Raw genomic sequence first — 22273 nt, forward strand, 5'->3', positions numbered from 1 at the left:
GTAATTTTAATTTCATCTTTCCCTTATTTACTTGTACTCTCCGGCTTGTCTTTTTGAGTGTGGATTTACACAAGTTTTCTCATGCTACTTTTGGGAAGTCAGTTTAATCAGGTTGTGCTGTGCCTGTGCTTATCGGCTCTCACTTGTTTTACCTGCAGTTCCTTTAATTTGGCCATTTTTCTCCCCTTCATTTTGTTCACGCTCAATCACTGCTGTCACTAATGCTCAGATACGTGTAATCATTGTTAATATATAGTTAACTGGCCGTATTGGTCCCATTGTACATGTTGTAGGCTGAGCTGGCCTGTGCTCCAGAAGTCCTCTATATAACAGTCTACCCGCAGAGGCAGAAGAGGTCTGACAGGCAGGACAGCGGACCACAGTCTAAGCCAAAGACCTCTGCTCTCTTTTTTCCGTGCAATTAAAGCAGGGTTTCACACATGTCCCACTGCACTCTGTTCCTCTGCCAAGGTGCCACTCCAGAGAGCCTTACAGGAAATCTGACACAACCTGTAATTTCCACCTAGGTTAAGTTTGTCTGTGTGTGTGTGTGTGTGTGTGTGTGTGTCTGTCTATATAAGACAAAGGGGAAAATGAAAGGAAGAGAAGGATAATTTGGAAACTTTCCTAGTTTAGAATTTAGAAACTCTTCTAGTGAGAGTAGAAAACCTATGGTTTTCACCTCTGTGCATTTCTGTATGTGTTAGTACAAGACAAAACCAAATTCAGCACATACTCCTGTATTCAGCCTTCCAGGGGCTACACTGCACGCACCTGTGGGAGCTGGGGAAAGTTGACCTCCTCTGAGGAGTCTGACGTTTAGGTCTGCCGTCTCATTAGCTGTGTGGAGCTCAAATGGTTACTCTTACTTGCTTTTCCCCGGACAGTGTGCTTGAGGTGCCCAATCTGGCCTTGTTTCAGGGATTTTCACCATGGAAAAAACTGTTTTTGTGAAGTTTATGTGACATTCATCCACCGCTTGCATTTCCCTCTTCCATAAAACACATGTTTCTTAAGCATGCAACATTCATACACATTTAAAACGTGTTGTTTGTCGTTTTCGGACAAATGATCATGCCGCAGTATATTGTGGATACGTGTATATATTAATTATTGCTTGTATTCTTGTTTGGTTTATTTTGGAAGCAGTTTGTTTTTGCTTTTTTTTTTTTTTCAGTTTATAAACTTGGCAAAACCAGTTATAAAATCACTTCCATTCTCACCATATTAAAGCTTTCCATATGCAGTCAGGAAGTTCAAATCTCTCACTTATCTACTTATCAGTTTATAACACAGATGGAGACGTCTGCCCTACTGTTGAATGTGAGATGCTGAAGATGTATTTGTTGGAGTCCCCGCCGCTGGCAGTTACGGCTATACATTTTCCTACTTAATACCGAGCCACCATATTAATGTTTGTGAAGTCTCTTAAAGAGCAGCTGGTGTCTGATTCTGATTCTTTATAATCTGTATTCTGCATCCAAAATAAATTTCCAGAGTAATACAAGCCTTCTGCATTCAGTGTCTGGACTCTGCATGCTCCAGAGTCAACAAATGCATATCTCATTGCACACATACGCTTGAGTGAGAGTGTGTATTTTTATGTGCGCGCACATGTGCGTTTGTCAGGGTAACTGAATGTGCTTGGGATGGAATGCAGACATATATTATGCAGTATATGTTTAATCCATAAAGCCACTGACGTATTACATTATACTCGCAATTAGAGCATAGTGCTAGGTTACGGACACTTAACGGGGTTAAGACCTCATCTGAGGAAAAGTAAAGTAGGTCTCATACAAGCCTATCTGAGATCATATTCTGCCTTTACATGACGGACACCTTTTTTTCAACATCTTTCATAAGGAAAGTATGGGCTCTGTCGAATATATTTGGATGATCTCACCGTGTTCACAATGCTGTAGCTGCCATAAATCTGAATTGCCGTATTGCAAGTGCCACACATGCAGTAAATGGGTGTCATTCCTTTGAGTTGTGAAAGTGGATATTAGAAATTGGGAATAAACGGCAAAGATTGTTGCCCTTCATTTCTGCAACGGATATGCTGGTTTAAATGTTAATGTTATTGAAGTTTAAGTTCTGACATGTACCTTTTACCCGGAACATTAACCAGTGGATCTTCTGCACTCTGCTTGGTGTAGTCTAGTCAGAAAAAAAGAGTCTTCATAATGAGGAGTTAAATAGCTGTGCGTCACACCCGTCTTGTACGGTGGGGTTTGTGTAAACATCCATCTCTGACAGGCATGTCACAGTCAAGCCCGTCTGTCTGCAGGCCTTTCCTGTCTTTGCTCTCAGAAGGTCTGCGATCAGTTTGAGCGTGAGGTGATGAGGTGCAGTAGGGCCACTGGTGCTGTTCTGGGGCGCGCAGGCTTTGGACTGTCAGGGGTTACTTGATCCAGCTGCTCTGGTCACTGCGAGACAAGCGGAAGAGAAGAGGTCAATATCATTTCAACATAATGGGTGTTAGCAGAAGCCCAGAGCAGAAATGCTACACCGTTAATGCATACCATTGCCAGACAATTCACTGTCTCTAAGTCCTATATGCCTGCATGAATTCTGTGTTTTCCTTTAAATGTGTGCTGCCTTCCCTTCTATGTTTTCCTTCATTCCTGTTCATTTTATATATTCGAATGTGTATATCTACATATCTATTTAGGGTCTCTTCCAAAACATAGTGAGCTGTCTATGCAGGTGGCATGCTCACTTAAAGGTAGACATCTTAATTATGCTGCTTTCTATGAGGCCTTATTTTGGGCTTCATGTGCAGAGAAAACAAAATGTTAATTATAGCAAGGCAAATAGTATAATAAAAATAAAAATAATAATTATAATATTTTATTATTGTATAATATTTTATCATTTTTAAATTAATACTTTTCAGGAAGGATGTATCAAATTAGGATGTATTAAATTGCTTAGTGACTGTAAAGATGCTTTAGTTTAAGCATTGTACTGTAAAATTATACTGTTATATCTGTAAAAACTCATTTATTTCAAATAAATGCTTTTCTTTTAAACTTGGTAAAAACGTATCATGGTTTCCACAAAAATATTAAGCAGCACAACATTTTTCAACATTGATAATATAAAAAAATGCTACTTGAGAACCAAATCAGCATATCAAAATGATTTCTGATGGATATTGTGACTATAGTAATGGGCTATTACTAATGGCTGCCCTAAATTCAGCTTTGCATTTTACCCTCAAAGGTATATTAGTTGTTCCAAATTGGTCACACATAATGCCTACGTAGGTAGTACCCAGCAAGACAGCTCGAAACGTAGCCTTTATCTCGGATGCTTTCTATACTCCTCATATTCCTTGAATTCCATATCAAGTTTCCTCTTCTCTGTATCTGTCAGCATTCAGTGTAATTGTGTTTAAAGCTGTGTTTGTTTGGCTACAGAATGTTCTTGGAGGACCCGGAGGCCAGACTGGCTGCAGTTTCTCTCACCTGCTTATGTTCTCCGCTCGTGTTTTGTCAAGGGCCTGTGGGTATTTAACGTCTGGTCCAAGAGGATTTAGACAGCGCTCCATTGTAGCGTGTGATCTGAACCCTGACCGCAAAACATAGTGTGTTTATCGAAGCATTGCTTTGTTTATTCATATGTTTTAATACTCATTACTTAAGTGTAAGTCTGAGATGAGTTAAAAACTGCATCATTTTATGATGACTAGTCAAAGGGGGTGTTCACATAAGACACATTCTTTGTCCAGAAAGAGACAGCATACTATGGATTGCAAGGGTTTTGATGCGGTTGAACTATTTTAAACTTGACACACCATCTTCTGGCCTCTGGCAACCAACCAGAGTTCGATTCTTTGCTCGAGGTCCTTTGCTGATCTTGTTCCCCTCTCTCCGCCAAAAGCATTCTTGTCTCATCTGTAAACTGGGGGGTGTGATCGGTATTAGTGATCCGTATTGGGTCGATACTGGCCCAAAAATCCTGATCGGAGGACCCTTAGCAGAAATTAACATGCACAATTAAATATCCGATATCTACCGCTAAATTGTTTTTTAAAAATCACTACAAGGATTGAATGTTGAAAGACGACTTGGTTGTTTCTGTCAGATTGGTAATCTCTTTTAAAAGTTGTCTCAATTAATTCTTTTTAAAGCAAAGTCAATACAAATATTGAAGCAAAAACAAAAGCTAGGAAGGTAAAAACTATATAAACAAGTCTACCTCACTAATCGACTCGTCAACTAGCTTTACAGCTTTGACCAATTCACAATGTTCTCTGTCTTGCTGTGCAATTTTAGAGTCATAAAAATGAAGCGATTGTTTATCGGTCTGCAAGGCCTCTGTGATGTAGTGGAATAGTGGTGCACTAATGCTTGATGGTATTACTTTGATTCATTGCACTCATTTCCTGCTCTTTTTTTTCTTTTTCTGTGGAACGTGAGCTATGATCAGTGTAAGGGCTCTGTAATGGATTTTAAATGTCTGCTCTCTGGCGCTCCTGTGTGGACAGGCAGGTATCTGGAGAACGGCTTGAGCTGTAAATAAAGGCATTGAGTCTCACTCAGCCTCTGATGGAATCTAAACTGTACAGAGCAAAACCGCTCCGCCGCGACGCAGAAGGCCTAAACAGATGTCGCTCCCTGGAATGCGCAGACCCGGACAGTTGCGTTCCATCCTTCACTGGATCCCACATTCCATTCCTCCTCCACCGAGTGTGTGTGAGTCTATGTGTGTGAGTGGATAAGAAATATTTATGTCTCTTTTCTTTGCCTGCAAGTGTGTTTGCCGGTGTGCGAGAGATTCCACTTCGACACCGCTGCTGTAGTAACAGACGGTGACCCTGCTTGGAGTTCAGTACATTTTGAGTGTTGCAAACGGAGTGACTGAGAAAGCACAGTTTGTTCGTCACAGTCCCTGACTACGGTTCTTACACGGCCAAGCTTCACCACATCACAAACGCCTCTGGAGAAGCAGATCCAGAAAAATTGTATCTTTGGCTCTCTCTCTTCCCTGGTCGATCCAGGCTCGTAGCGTTCCCTTCCCTCTCCGCTTCACCATGACAACTAGCCCGGTGGCGCAGTCGTTTGTCTTCTCTTGATAAATATTTAGTCCCCTTGGTAGCGGGAGAATTTCTCATTTACTACTGTGTGCCATTACATAATATTTCACAGGACAAATTCCAGTCTAAACGTGCTGGTTGCTTCTGCATGGCTCCCGACCATGATGTTGTTCTGGTAACACAATTTCAACAAGAATGAAATGGTTGAACAGATATTTCAACACACAGCTGTTAAAAACATGTCAGAAGACTTCATTTCTTCCACACACTGTACTTTTAATTTTCATGTTAATCATCAACATGAATTTCTGTTTAAAGTCCGTTTTACTTACAAAATCTGTCTGTCGCTTATTTGCATTTTAATGACTTATTTTCATCTTGTTTTTAAAGTGTAAATAAGTCAAGTCAAGTGATGAACAAAGTCAATTTATTAAAACTGCTAAATATAATTTTTAGCAAATTTCCATTTTCATGCTGTACATTATAGTGTTGTGCTGCCAACAAGTTTACTTGTTGCATTTTAACTTATTTTGATTTTTGGTGTTTTATTTTTTTTTTAGGCAAAATTATTTATTTTGACTGATATGATAACATATTTCTTGTTTTTTGGCCATAACATGAAAATAATTATTGGTGTATCAGTATCAGTCTAGCTGTGTAGCTTAAGTGATGTGGAAAGGAACGTTATTCAAAGGAAAATAAAGTTGTCAGAATTTGTTTAAAGATTACATTAAAAATTACATTGGTTGTTTTCCAAAGATAAATAGTTTTCAATAAGACCAGGAACATTAGGAAAGTAAACGGGGTCACTTTAGATTCCACATTGACTTTTAAGTGATCGCTCTGTTTCCGGTTTCTCTTCCTCTGCCTATTAGATCCATGAGAAGTTACAGTGTTATGAAGACCGTGCACCGACTCCAGTACTGGACAGCGCCAGCTCACTGGCTCAAAACGTGAGTGAACCACATGCACACACTTCCTGTTAAAAGTCAAAACACTTTTATGCTCATAAACTTTACACACTTCTGCATGGGTAAACACGCGCACACACACATGCACAATGTGTGCCTGTGAAAACACATACACAGACGTCTCGCAGCATGTCTAGCTTAAGACTGACTCCAGGAGGAACTTGTCATTTAAAGGAAAGAGAAAAGATGGCTGGATGTCTGGGGTAGAGAACACAAGTAGATGGGCTGCAGATGAGTGTGTGAGATGAGGCGTAGAGCATTGTGTGTGCGTGTCTGTATAAGACATTAGTCATCAGTATTATAAAACACTCAACATTTCAACTCTCAACGGCTTGCATAATGTAAGCTGACTACTATATCAACATGGCCACATAGACATACACACACACACAAACCTATGTAAACTTGGAGGAGTTTACTCTGGATGTGATCACAGAGAGGAAAGACAGAAGGAAAAAACACAAAGGCGATTCAGAGAAGAGCACCTCAGGTCAGCGCTGACTTTAGATGGACAAAAATGCATTTTTGCATTAAAAGATGCCACATCTGTTCAAACAAAGTGTTGTTTTGTGCACCAATCTGCATCCTCTGCTGATCCAAGAAGAGCTAATCAATCTGTTTCCTGCTCACTCATGTCTCAGTGGGCGGCGGCAACAAGTCCTCCATTAATCCATAAATCTCGACTTCCGTTACAGAACTTTCTCAACCTGCAGCTCATATCCGCCCCTCAGATTTACACTTTCCTTCGGTGTCCCTAAAGGTCCCACACAGGGATAACCCGATATCTGCGTGTGTGTGTGTGCGGATACGGTCCATCAAAGGGTCGAACAGCCAAAGCAACCAAATTACTCAGAGCCCCCTCCTGTGTTTTTTCAGACGTATCATTTTCATCCGTTGCTGTGAGGAATATACGGCGTGCTGCTGTTTTGAACGCTGTAGTGGGTTTGCCGCCACAGCTCATTCGAGTGTTAAGTTTCGCTAATGGAGCTTTAATTTATAGTGTAGCATAAAATGCCATTTTAACCTCCGCCTGGCCTACGATGCTGTCTAGCACTGACACAGCAGGCAAGCTCCTATCATGCACACACATTTCCATCAAAAGATTTAGCAGAGATGAAATGCACACTATTCTGAACAACAGTATATCCTATGAAGTTAAGTAGCAGGTGTGCAGTTCTTATTCTGACCACAGTTAGGCGGTAAAGAGTTTTACTTCCACAAGCAGTTCTCAGTCTGGATAAAAACAATTGCCAGATTACAGTCCTCATTGTGTCCCGGGTGTCTTCCATTAAACTGTGGAAAAATGGAGCGCTCCAGAGCCTGCTGGATGATACTCCACTCCACTCATTCCTCTTAGATGCTGAAGTCTGTTCTGGAGACGTCAGTCAGACAAATGCATAACTATGTCAGATTACACCAGAGCAGCAAAATGATATCCCTTATTGATTAATAGAAACCGCTTGTAGAGTTATTTTAGATGATCATTCTATTGCCAGGCATAATACAAATGTCATAAGCCAGATGTACTGTGATTTTTGCTGTCTGAAACAATTCTCAGATCCTAAAAGATTTCTTTTTTTAAAAAAAAAAAAGGCCACTTAGTGTGACATTCTCACTGATTTGCAATGAATATTAGTCAGTTTTTTTTTTTTTTTTGGGCCACATTATCAAAGATCAAGAAACTGTTTTGAAACAAATGAAGTTTCTAGGTTGATTAACCACTGAAATGCACAAATGTCAGTAAATGCTATATTTTACTGAATTGTTCAGTTATTGGACACTTAATGTGACACTTAATGACTGAATAGTATTGTTTTGAAGTAAAATATCAGATACTTTTGTCTTAACTCTGAACAGTATATATGTAGGTATATATATATATATATATATATATATATATATATATATATATGGCGCCTTGCATGGCTGACACCGCCGTCGGTGTATGAATGAGTGAGTGAATGGGTGAATGTGAGGCTATATGTAAAGCGCTTTGGTGGTCATAGGTCTGTGAAAGCGCTATATATGCATATATACACACACACACACACACACACACACACACACACACACACACACAGTGGGGAGAACAAGTATTTGATACACTGCCGATTTTGCAGGTTTTCCCACTTACAAAGCATGTAGAAGTCTGTCATTTTTTTTCATAGGTACTCTTCAACTGTGGGTGACGGAATCTAAAACAAAAATCCAGAAAATCACATTGTATGTTTTTTAAGTAATTAATTTACATTTTATTGCATGACATAAGTATTTGATACATCAGAAAGGCAGAACTTAATATTTGGTACAGAAACCTTTGTTTGCAATTACAGAGATCATACGTTTCCTGTAGTTCTTGACCAGGTTTGCACACACTGCAGCAGGGATTTTGGCCCACTCCTCCATACAGACCTTCTCCAGATCCTTCAGGTTTCAGGGCTGTCGCTGGGCAATACAGACTTTCAGCTCCCTCCAAAGATTTTCTATTGGGTTCAGGTCTGGAGACTGGCTAGGCTACTCTAGGACCTTGAGATGTTTCTTACGGAGCCGCTCCTTAGTTGCCCTGGCTGTGTGTTTCGGGTCGTTGTCATGCTGGAAGACTCAGCCACGACCCATCTTCAATGCTCTTACTGAGGGAAGGAGGTTGTTGGCCAAGATCTCGCGATACATGGCCCCATCCATCCTCCCCTCAATACGGTGCAGTCGTCTTGTCCCCTTTGCAGAAGAGCATCCCCAAAGAATGATGTTCTTCTGCATGGGACTCCATGCTTCTCGATTGGGATGGTGTTCTTGGGGTTGTACTCATCCTTCTTCTTATTCCTCCAAACACAGCGAGTGGAGTTTAGACCAAAAAGCTCTTTTTTGTTTCATCAGACCACATGACCTTCTCCCATTCCTCCTCTGGATCATCCAGATGGTCATTGGCAAACTTCAGACGGGCCTGGACATGCGCTGGCTTGAGCAGGGGGACCTTGCGTGTGCTGCAGGATTTTAATCCATGACGGTGTAGTGTGTTAGTAATGCTTTTCTTTGAGACTGTGGTCCCAGCTCTCTTCAGGTCATTGACCAGGTCCTGCCATGTAGTTCTGGGCTGATCCCTCACCTTCCTCATGATCATTGATGCCCCACGAAGTGAGATCTTGCATGGTGCCCCAGACCGAGGGAGATTGACCGTCATCTTGAACTTCTTCCATTTTCTAATAATTGCGCCAACTGTTGTTGCCTTCTCACCAAGCTGCTTGCCTATTGTCCTGTAGCCCATCCCAGCCTTGTGCAGGTCTACAGTTTTATCCCTGATGTCCTTACACAGCTCTCTGGTCTTGGCCATTGTGGAGAGGTTGGAGTCTGTTTGATTGAGTGTGTGGACAGGTGTCTTTTATACAGGTAACGAGTTCAAACAGGTGCAGTTAATTCAGGTAATGAGTGGAGAACAGGAGGGCTTCTTAAAGAAAAACTAACAGGTCTGTGAGAGCCGGAATTCTTACTGGTTGGTAGGTGATCAAATACTTATGTCATGCAATAAAATGCAAATTAATTATTTAAAAATCATACAATGTGATTTTCTGGATTTTAGATTCCGTCTCTCACAGTTGAAGAGTACCTTTGATAAAAATTACAGACCTCTACATGCTTTGTAAGTAGGAAAACCTGCAAAACCGGCAGTGTATCAAATACTTGTTCTCCCCACTGTGTATGTATGGTATGTGTGTACATGTATATGTATGTATGTATATGTGTGTGTGTGTGTGTGTGTGTGTTTTTTAAGTCGTAAAGTGAGCAGGATATATAAATTTAATTCCGTTAATTTAAAGATAATAATACTTTAGGGCCACTGTATACACACTGATCTATATAATGACTGGATAGCTCATGACGTTCTAAACTGCCACTAGGCAGTGAAGCCACCGGAAGTGTTCGAGCGGCCATCTTACGATTCCCTACCAGCAGAGGGCTCCAACGCCCATTATACAGAGATTGGTAGCTCCGACGGCACTTAAAGATGACCCGCTGTGCAGCATACAAGTGTAAAACGACGTTCACAAAAGAATGTAAGAAAAACTGCCCACAGGTTGTAATTCAAGCCCTATAAGTAGTAATTTTTATGCAAAATTGTCGCTATGCCCGTGTTGTTTTCTCCGAGGCAAGAGTTGCTGCTTCTTCAAAAAACAACGATAAAACAGTCAACAGTAGCCTATAAGAAACCTCAGAGCAGCAATAATCACAATTAAGTGTCCAACAGCGACACCATTTGACAGCTTCAAAAGAGCTTTGTGCAGAGTCCGTTTACCGTTACATTAACCCATACAATTTGTATTATGCATTTCCTGAACATGTACTTGCTAATCAAACACTTTATATGAACAAACTACTAATCTATAAAACACAATCGGTCTACCGACCTTTTACTATTGTGTCAATTGATGTTGATATGCGCGAGGGAGAGAGAGCAATACAGCGCTTGTGTTGTTTGAAGGCGGTGAGTGTGCGCGCGCGCGGCCGGGGCTCTCTCTCTGCTTGTTCTTATGCGCCCTGTCCACTGATCTAAATAATTCGTTGTTACGACGACTTGAACGACGAACTAATTCCCTCCCTCATTTTGATTTAACGAATTACAACGTGGCTACAATATAATAAAACGAGGGAACAAATTAGTATAACGTGCTGAGGTATTATTAATTCGTGGCTACGAAACAATATTCACCTGAATTATTGAGGAGAGATCCCCTGACATGATTGTAAAGCGCTTTGGGTGTACAGCAGTACATATGAAAGCGCTATATAAATGCCCGATTCTATTCTATTCTATTCTATTCACCAATTCACAAAAATATAGGTCTTTAGCATTCACTATTTAATTATTAGTATCAAACTGTTTTTCTTACCTGTGAAGATAGCTTTTCAGTGAAGGCCGACTAGTGTTCTTGTACAGCTTTTTATTCCTTTTGCAAAGAAATTGCCGTTTTTTAATAAGCAGGAAAAATTTCCGACTTTAAACAAATACCCATTTAAATGCTTAGGATGTTTGCGTTGTGAGAATGTACAGGGAGACTTTAGATTTAAAAACTGTCTCTCGTTAGGCAATGTTTTTTCAGTCAAATCATACAATTTCCTATAGATTCAATAGAACGCGTGTGCTCACTAGGGAATACCAATATGGCGGCGCGGTGGCTTCACTGTTTATGACGTCATGAGCTATCCAGTCATTCTATATAGATCAGTGTGTATACACACATTTTTTTTTGTTATGGCAACTTTGAATGAGATTATTTTCAACTGTTGGTTACAGTTGTTAATTACACTAGTCAACATTTGAAAACTAGAAAACCTTTCAAAGTTATACATGAATTTTGAGTAATACCTGTTCTTGTCTTAGGATAACTTTGAACTTTTTTGATCCACTTCAAATGTTGACTACTATATATTGAGTTAGAGGAACTTACCTGTAACAAACTATTTTTTTTGTTGATTACTCAAAAAAATGAAGTCGCTCCAACTACTTGTTATACCCTACCAATTAATCTAAACTATTTCAGTTAAATTCCACAGCCATCCATTTTCCCGCTGTTTTTCCTGTTTCTATTAGCTATTCGATTTGCTTAGTCATTAAGCTTCTCCTTTTAGCCTCTCCATTTAGCTTTTCCGTGACACTTTGGGCCTTGTGCTGTTAAAACGAGGTAAAATGATGCAAATTAGCTGAAGTGGGATGAATGTAACTAGCTCTAGAATGTAACTGGCTTGTCGTGCAGATGTGTAGACTGCCTACCTGACGTTAAATGCGGCATCCTCGCATCCCATCACTGTTATGACTATGAGGCCGTTGCGCATATTAGAAGAATACTATATTAATGAAAGCTGGATCATGTGTTGCTAAATGGCATGCAGTTAATTTTTAAATATATTATATGGTGGAGAAAATGCTTTATTACTCTTACTACAAATAAAGCTCTTTCTGATTATGCCATGTTAGCCACTTGACAAAATAGTGTTGTCTCTGAGGCATGGTACAAACATGTTACTCGCGGTAAATCAAGAAAACAAGAGATTCAAACATTAAGACTAACCATTAGTGATGTCCGTTTCGTGAACGAATTGTTCTTATGAACTGGTTCTTTTTAGTGAACCGGTCGAACCAGTACACTAAATCGGACTGAATCGTTCGAAACAGTTCGCATCTTGCGTCAGCGCTGATCCACAACTACTCACTTTCGGGCATGCCTGACAAGTCCCTCTGACTCGAAATAAACCAATATCCCAGAGTATATGTTACTCCAGTAACTCCAACAGTTCACTGAACTGAGACATGTTGTGCTGAGAGAAGTTGATGAGCACAAGCAGCTGATACTGAGCATGCGCGTACTACCGAACGTACAGATACAGCGGTTCTCAGATCACAGTACAGAACCGAGAGCGGTTACTTTCGGACACGTTTGACATACTGAGAACCGATGAGCTGAGCATGCGTGCAATTTTTTTCAGAGGGACATGTTTCTCAAGTATTTTGTTGAACATCAATAAGTGTAACAAAATAAAACATGTTGGAAACATGTTTATCACATAAATACCCTCTTTTCACTGTATTATTTTAAAGATTTGAAACACAATGAATGGATTGTAAAACTAAACAATTATTATTATACTAAAACATTATTTTCAGGAACAGCTAATATAATTTCTAAGGTTTTAAGGGCGCAAAGTAAATGTTTATTATGTTAATCAAAACGTATTAAACATACTGGAGACATGCATTTAATTTTTAGTTTTGTCGACTATAGGCAATATATTCAGGTTTCAGCAGTTCTCAGCTCAGCGCACGTATACTGCTACAGCAGTTCTCTGATCACCAGTACAGATCCGAGAAATGTTTCTTTCGGACACGTTCGATACGGAGACCCGATGAGCTGGAGATACTGAGCATGCGTGATAGCACCGTCTCTGAACCGAACTTTCTTTCGGCCAACTGCATGCTGTGCTGATACATGAGCACAGGTGAACCGAGGACTTGAATGATGGGCCGAATTCAGCGAAATGTAAGTTTATTTAATAACAAATAAAATAAAATTGATGAAGACCAGTTTATTCACTTTATAGGCTATCGTTTAGACATGTAAAACATCCGCGTTTGCACATCGCCTGTACAGGGTTCATTTGCAAAGCGTAAATGTAAGAAACGTAACCAAGATGATTATGACGATGATTACTATTATTTAACTGATGTTATGATTAACTGATAAAATGCCTTTATCTGAATTTATTTTTATCCGCCGGGATGATAGAATTGACGTCATTACGTGAGGACGTAAAAGAACTACTAACCACCATGTTGAGCAGCTATTTACCGATGCTTAGTTTTCTGTCAGTAAATGTATCCAAGCAGTTGCTCATCTGTATATTAAAATGCATAATATATTGAAGCTTCTTTGGTGTTTCCATGGTTTCTATGCAAGTTAAACCAGGAATCGAGGGTAAGGCAGATATGACATAATTGACAGGCAACACAATGACACGGGCCGTTACGATTAAAGGTGAACTAAGTAACTTTTTTACCTTAACCGAGCAACTTCGGAGTCATTGGAATAGTTATATGACTTTTTTCAGGTTGAATGGTGGTCGTCTCGCACCCCCCAAGCGCCTGTGAGCCGAAAAACCACCCTTGCAACTTTGGGCCGGCGGGCCGCCGTCAGGAAGTATCGCGTGATATCAGGTCTCGCGATGTAACGAATTGCTTTACGGCACTTCGTCATGGCTGAACCGGTAAAAAAGAAGCAGAAAGCTAGGAAAGCTTTGTCGGAGGACCAAAGAAAGAGGAAACGGCAGACTGACCAAGCAAGGAGTCAGACTCGAGTAAATATCGTTCTTGTTGATGGACTAGTAGACATCTTCAGAGGTTATCTGTGCCTGTTCGATGTCCAACGCTTTGTAACGCGTTGTGTCAGGAGGAGAAATAGGGAAAGCTCACAGATGAAGTTATTACAGAGGCCAGACAGACTCACGGAGGCGATTGGCATCTCACAACTTGCACTTTATTCCCCAGTCGAACTCGTGTAACTGTCTGTCACCCGTTCTACCGTCCACAGCTTTACTTGATAAACAAAAGTAGGATAAGAATGAGCATCAAACTGAAATAACCCGCATACATGGGGTGTTCGAGGTGCACATACAATACAGACTGCCGACAGTTCAACAGGGCGCGCAGCTCTTAAAGGGGCCACACCTTATTTCCACTCATTACAGCTTCCATCCTACTGAGAAGGTACCGGTATAGAGGGCGGAAGGGATCAGGCCGTGAGTGCAGAGATGGCTCTGCGCAAGTGGTATTTACGACAGTAATGTTAAATACAAGTACTCCACAGCGACTCTAGGGGTCGCTGTTTGACAAAAACGGAAAGCTGCATAGTGTGCCTTTAAAATTGCTGATTTCTCTCGATTTAAACTTCATTGGAAGCGTCTGGGATAATTTAAGTACACAAGTCAACAAAATGTATAACAATATTCTAGTGGTTTTTGGATCTTTAAATTTGTACATATTGCGCCTTTAATTTGAACCATTTATTGATGGATTAATGTTTCATTTATAAATTCTTTTTATAATTACTCTTTGTTGCCTATTCAATATTAAGTAATTATTTACTATGGAATTAGTCTATTTATAGATTAATGTGTAAACAAATTTATTAATGCCTGTTTTTATTCTACAATTAGTTTAATAATTAAATGCTTTATTACTATTTCCAAGACGCTTGAGGCCCTCCATACCGATCCAGTCCTCTGCAAAGCATGCTGGGAACTAGAAATCCACTACCCAATTTACCCATTTACTCAATCTAGACAATTTCATGAAGTTACTACAACTTAAATTTGAGTTTAAATTACACACAATATTAAGTTAATGATCAACATTATTATGTTGACTGAACTAAAAAAAAAAAATGTTTTCAACTTAATTTAAGGCAGAACCTTTTACAGTGTAAACCTTTTTAGTACAGTCAACTTGGATGTTTAAGTCATTTAAACTTAAATCACATTAAACTGACTAAAACAAAATCACTAAATCAGAATTTTAAACTTTCAACCATGCATTTATTTAGGTTGTGATAACAGGCCCCCTGAATTACTGAGTGTACAGTACATATGTAAAAATAGTCATGAAAGACTGATGCCTGTTCTGTGCATGCTGTTTTTATCCATATGTGACCTCTGCTTGCTACAACATCAGTTACAGTTGTTGGTATGTATCTATTATACACGATGGAGTTTGTGTGTGTGTCACTAAGGGTCACTGTCACCATTACTCAACTGAACGTCACCTTCCATTTGGCTGGTTACTGGAAAAGTCTACTGACATCCCAAGGGAGTGATTCTTTAAACACTGATTACAGCATTTCAACACACACACACACACACACACACACACACACACACACACACATCCACATCCACATCCACATCCAGAGTGAGTGAGGTCAGTAATAAGGTTGTGGCCCAGGAGTAACACTTCAAATGGATCTGGGGAACAAGCCCATCTTTCTGTGTCTTTCTCCTTACTTAGAGAAACAGCAACGTGTCTCTGTGCCTCATTTAGTCTGCACCTGTGCTGCTATAAATCTCTCAATCTCTTAAACATACACACACACTCTCCACCTGCTACCTGCCACAAGGGAGACATTTATACTCCAATTATTCATAATATACGTGTTCATGTCTGTATGACCAATGCATGTGTTCATGGAAGTTATGGACTAAGTTATTTCTCTCTCACTACCTCTCTTGTCGTCTTCTTCAGTTGACAGAGGAACTTCATGGAAGAAGTGCAAGTAATGAGATCCGAGAGCTTGTCAAGCTACTGTCCAAACCACATGTAAAGGTAAGAGAGTAAACAAATAAACACATTTTTGTTTGCACCATATGCCTTCAGATATAACACTTAATACTACCAATTAAAATGTTGGAAACATTTACTAATTCTTAAAGTTATAAAAACTATGAAATTACACAAATGGAGGATGGGAATTATATTTTAAAAGATTTAACAATTTACATTGTTTATATATATATATATATATATATATATATATATATATATATATATATATATATATATATATATATATATATATATATATATATATATAGTTAAATAATAATAATTTCATGTATAATAAATGTTAATATAATTTAAGTCAAAGGAAATTAAGTCACAATTTCAAGACATTCTTCTTATTTCATTTAACTTTTGAAAAATGAATTGTAATTTATTCCTATGATGGCAAAGCTGAATCAGTCATTACTTCAGTCTTCAGTGTAGCATGATCCTTCAGAAATCCTTCATGAATAGAAAATTCAAAAGAACAGCATTATTTTGAAATATAAATCTTTTATAACATTATAAATGATACTTTTGATCAGGTTAATAATTTTTGCTTAACATTTTTACATTCTTTGACTTGAATGGCAGTGCATATCACATTTAATCTGTAGTCTGGCTACATTATAGTACTCTCTGCCCTTATATTCCTATAGTCTACATTCCTCTCTTCCTTAGTTTAATTTTCTTTCCCTTATGTCTTTAACCCAATGTCTATTGGTGCTGTGTAAAGCGCTAGCAGATGGCTTCTAGGGACTAGAATGGCGTCTCTGTACGATAGTAACTGTATCACTCTCAATTAGTGTTGAAATGATCCATTCCCTGTGACCAGACATAAATCAGAACCTATTAAATGATCTCCTTCCTCCTCCCTCCTTTATGATTCACACATGAAAAAACACATTTTACTCATATTAGACCCGCTTACTGACTTATATTGACATTGATGAAAGTGGCAATTACGGCAACCCGTGTGTTGTGGAAAGAAAGAGCTGCTCTGGTCTGAGTGAGAACGGAGGAGCGAGAAATAGGGGATGAGCGGCTCACAAGTTTGTGTATGTAGATAGATAGATAGAACTGCATTGCTTTGCCCTTTTCTCTTGTGCTTGTGTGTGTAGATTTTGTGCAGGCGTGTATATAGGTAGTTAGTTTAGCATGTTGAATAATGACTGTTCGTATGACAAACTCTTTCCTAATGAGAGCTGCATGCCCAGTTACATTTCCCAGACTTTATTTGAACAAGTTCAGCAATTTGTTATTTTAGGAGGCCCACTATAACTAATTAACATGCGTGCACACATACACACATTGCAAGAGTACATGAAGAAATGAGTTACTGCTTTTGAGCCTCAATTCACTCTTTTGCCACCTGGCCTAATGCTGACCCCTTCCCTATAACCTCAGGAGAGCGTTTAGCTCCACAAAACACCGTGTGTGTGTGTGGTTCGTGACAGGATAGTGAATTTAGACTGGGTTGTTGGAAGGTAGACAGACTCTGTGGGAACAGAGTGGTGCTATTACGCTGCCTCGCAATTTCACTAATCAAATGTAAGAGGCAGAGACATGTTAGAATTTTCCTGAAATAATCCTTTCTGTGAATGGATAGAAGTAAAGTCAGATTTCAATATGCAGTCATTTTTCAGAAGCTTTAAGGAATGCCAATCCTATGTTTTTTTTCCCCCCTTTTTCAGTGTTCCTGAAAATATGATGCTTTGACTCATTGTTTTCACTACTCATCATGTAGTTATGCACTGAATTTGATAGGGACTAGATTGAGATGTTTTCTGAAGAAAAAAGTTTCTCTATGGCATCAATGCAGTCACTAAGGTGTTGTGCTGATATAACGTGTGGATTGGGGTCTGCATGGCAAGCTGCGGCTTTCTTTGGCCACACCATGTTTTAGGAAAACCACATCGATTTTGCCCTCAGAAAATGAAGACAAAGAAAGAGTAATGGGGAAAAAATGTGGTTGCAGATGGTTAATGCCTTGATGCTTTAACAATATTTATACTGTGATATTTTATTCAAGTCTAAGTGTAACACTATCTGGTGTAAAGTGTTTTTTTAGATCTTTATAGATCTGGTCATCTGGAAGAATAAAAGGAATGGCAATTAAAAAATTTCCATTTCAGTTTGCTTAAACAACTGCACCTTTCAGTCTAATCTGCATTTTGTGTAGACACAATCAACATTGTACCCTATAGAACAATGTGTATGTTCTGCTCTCGTTTTCATTTCACCATCGGAAATGCACAAACACTGGCTTGTGGAAGTTTTCTGTCTCTAGTTGTTTTAAGTTGTTTACATATCATAGTATACTCCCTATCTTTACAAATAGGTGTTGATGTGGTTGATTGGCATGTGTGTAGTCCAATCAGAGATGAGGTTTGCTATAAAAGTAATTTTCTAGTGAATCTGCTCATAAGTTATTTGTCAAGGAATTGGATCACACTCCTCACACTGAAAAAGATTTCCCATTGATGTTGTGAGATCTCAATAGAAATAGTTTATTGCCAGAAGTACTATATCTTTTCATCATATTGTATGTGGACAGCAAATATGATCAGATTTAGCAGCGGTGGTGTAGATTGAGTATTGATCCAGATTCTACTTTTATTTTTTACCTGCCTTTATCTGTGAGGATTGAATTGTTAGTTAATTGGTTAATTATCAGATAATTGCATATAATTGTCATTACCCTGGACTGATGAGATTGACTCACTCCCTAGACACATGCCTCTCTTGCTCTGTTTGTTTCCACCACTCTTGCTCGCTCTCCCATCTGTTCTGCTTTAGCCACATGTTGAGTGTTGTTCTGGAGCTTGATCCCATGTCATAAAACAGACACTTTTCTTCTCCTCTCTGTCTTGTCTCTTCCCTCTTTTTTTCAGTTTTTTTCTTCCCTCTCATTTTTTATCTCTGGCACATAACTGGAAGATGGTTTTATGTTGGATATGCAAGGGAGAAAAGGAGCAAAAGAAAGAAAAAAGCTGCAGCTGCATTTGACACAGCATCGTTAAAGCGGCTCGGTAATGAATCTCTGAATGCCGTCATTCTTAAACTATAGCTCGTTCTTTGAGAGCTGAGGTGTGAAATATCTGAAATGGCTGAGAATTTCATTGCCTTCTGTCCATCCATCTGCTGTTAAGTTTCCTCGCTCCTTGGAAACTCACAGCAATGCTGCCGTATTCCCAGCAGGATACTCATAATACTCATAATAATAATCAAATCAAATTAAAGATGACAATATGATTGGTCTTGGTTTTGATTCAGTTCTTTTTTCATTCTTTTTTTGCTGGCGATGCTATAACAAACAACATTGCCAAAGATGGTTGTAGTGAAATAGTAATGGTAATCAATTCAAAAGCAGCTTTATTTGTCAGTAGGAGGTAGTAATCTAAAGCAGACCTCTAAAGCTCCATGATTTATACTATAGGATTCAAGCAGATGCTTGGAGTATCAAGGCTGGAATGATTAGCCAAAACGAGTAGCTACACAAAATCAGTCAAACGACTACTGTTTTTCTTACTGTGTGTGTTTCTGTGGGTTTTTATGTGTACAACTCTTTCTCGTTGCAGAGTTTGTTGTCTGTTCATGATACTGTGGCCAGGAAGAGTTACGATCCAGAACTTCCTCCTTTGCCAGATGACATTGATGATGAAGAAGACTCTGTCAAGATCATTCGACTGGTCAAGAATAAAGAGCCTTTGGTGAGAGAACTTCCTTCTCACACACACTTACAAACACATGTAATTTTCCACATACTGTCAAAGCCAGACACATATGGGCTGCCATAATTCAAGCACACGTAGTGGAAAACACTCTTGTGAACATGAAGCACATAAATATATGCGCATTCGCGTGATAGTGTTAGTGATGTGTTTGGCTCACACTCCCTGTTCACCCTTATCCTCTAGTTCCTGAGTGACCACATATCCTCTGCCTAAACATGACACAGGCCACATTCCGCATTACATTACATAGAAACCAGCTCTGTGTCCAGTGGTCTCCTGCAGTGTATAGATGTATGTGTCTGATCCACTTTCCCTTACGTGTCATTCACAGCTCTCTCTAAGCCAGATTTCTGTCCAACGTTTGCTCTTCCATTTCATCTAATTTCTCAGTGAGCTGTCAGAATCAGGACCTCTGTTTACTTGTATTGTCAGCAGTTACCCAATCCTGTTTGGCTGTACTGTACTTGAAAGTGACAATGAATGAGCACTGACATCTATTTGCATTCTCAAGTTTTGAGAATCACAGAATGACATATTAGATCTTCTTATATTTAGCTGAGCATTTGTTGGGCTTGTGGGAAGATTTATTGAAGGTGGTAGTGTAGCGTAACACTTCTGGACTGATGTTGTACCTAAAGTACTGTCTGTCTGCCTGACAGACCTAAATTGATCAAAAGTGATAGCAGAAACATTTATAATGTTACAAAACATTTTGATTTCAAATAAACACGGTTCTTTTGAACTTTGATAATCAAAGAATTCTGAAAAAATGCATCATGATTTTTACATCATGACTTTCAACATTGAAAGTAATAAGACATATTAACTTGCTTAGGCACTGAATCAGCATATTAGAATGATTTCTAATATTTCTAATTGATGCTGAAAATTAACCTTTGCCATCACTGGAAAAGTGATTTGATTTAAAAAAGTATTTGAAATAGAAACGGTTATTTTAAATTGTAATTTTTTTCCACAATATTACTGTTAACTATATTTGATTAAATAAATGCAGTCTTTGTGAGAATAAGAGACTTTTTTCAGAAACATTAACACATTAATTGTGTATGGTAGATAATGAAAATGCATTATTTGTGAATGTCCCTACAGAAGTCCTGAAATGGCGTTCTAGATCAAATGTTACAGAATTCAGATTTAACAGCTGTAGACCAGCATTTGATCTTAGTGAATGCATGTTACTTTCTCCTAAGTGAAATGAAATGCAAAATAAATCTCTTCTTTCCTGTAGATAAACAGTCTGACCTGTGGCCCAATCCTCAGCATTTTTACATGATGGCAGCCTTCAGAAAAATCTGTTTACATTTTATATTTAGAAAAAAACTGTTTTTCAGACAAAAAGTCGAATGTGTTTTTCTCACCAATTGAATCAGCCCACTGAGCTTTGCACTGAATTTCTTTTTGCAATTGTTTCTTGAAATTGTATATATCAGGCTCAGACAGCAAATGCAGTCATTGACAAAAGGACTGTAAAGTTTAACTTTAATTTACTTTTTTTTTTCCTCTTACGTGTGGTAGTTAGCAGACTTTTGCCTCAGAGGATGATTCATCTGTTTGTATAATTGTGATTAGTTGAATGGGTAGGATTCGGTAGCTCTGATTAATTGCTATCATTTTTCAGCCCATGACATCATGCAGGATTTTAGTGAGGGGAGTAATGAGAAGAAAGTGGAAGGCGGCTGGGGGGGTGTTGGGTTCAGGTCCTTGGGACTTTGGGGGTGGGACCCAAATCCTCAAATGCTCTCCCTTCTGTTTGGTAACTTTAACCTGCTGATTTATTAGCAGCAATGGCAGGATGCTGAAATAATTGGGCTTGGATCAGCGTACATGGCAGCAGCAAAAGTGAGCTCAGTGGTGGATTTTATTGAAAGAATGTGTTGTTTTGGATAAGGTTACTGAAAGGTCTATAGGAAGGCAAAAGAGTGTGTGTATGGGTGTGTGTTTGTTGGATAGATAGTGTATTTGCTATATCCAGATCTTCAGACTGAGTAATAGGAGGATAGTAGACAGAACAGACATTTGCCAACAAGATGATTTGGCTGTAGATTGTGTGTGCACTCATTTCATCTCACGACTTGTGTTGGTTGGCGAGCATCGAGGTGCTTATTGCACATTTAAGTTGGAGCGTGACCAACAAAATCTTTAATCCCTAACTATACAGTTTGTCTTGTGATGTAGTAGTCTTCTTCAATCTCCATGTCACTCACCCTGAGGGCTATATTAATCTACCCCCTCACCTTTTTCAAAATGAGTTTGGGGCCGGAGCTATCAAGATTGGGTGTGATCCATTTGTGTGTAGGGGCGTATTTGTTTTTTGTGATTTCAAATATCAACAGTGTTTCTCAGTAATCGCTTACTGCACCTTTAAGTTCTCAGATATTTTCTTAAAGGCCCACTGAAGTGCCTTGGAACGTGCAGCTTTGTATGATGCATTGATGTAATTTCCTCTGAAACAGGAAGCTAAGGCGGGACATATTGAATGGCTCCTCCCCCTTTTAAAATAGCCAATAGCGTTTAGTTTACCTCACAAGACTGCAAGTCGTACTTGACAGCACCATGGAAGCGAATACGAGCGCTGATGATACGTTGGATTCAATAGTAGAGGTGTGAATAAATTTTAGCCATTTCATTCCTAACCAAC

General features: G+C 39.1%; 1 protein-coding gene across 2 annotated transcripts in view; it reads left to right on the forward strand.

The window, feature by feature from the left end:
• mpp7a (MAGUK p55 scaffold protein 7a) overlaps positions 1–22273 on the forward strand; it is a 154136-nt gene that overhangs the window by 76496 nt on the left and 55367 nt on the right. For both annotated transcript variants that reach the window (XM_084134883.1, XM_084134884.1), the window contains exons 5-7: positions 5923–6000; positions 15800–15880; positions 19459–19590. In XM_084134883.1, coding sequence (XP_083991009.1) covers positions 5923–6000; positions 15800–15880; positions 19459–19590 — 291 coding nt within the window. The remainder of the gene's footprint in view (positions 1–5922; positions 6001–15799; positions 15881–19458; positions 19591–22273) is intronic.

Source organism: Abramis brama (genome assembly GCF_963993115.1).
Source record: "Abramis brama genome assembly, chromosome: 14".
NCBI lineage: Eukaryota > Metazoa > Chordata > Actinopteri > Cypriniformes > Leuciscidae > Abramis > Abramis brama.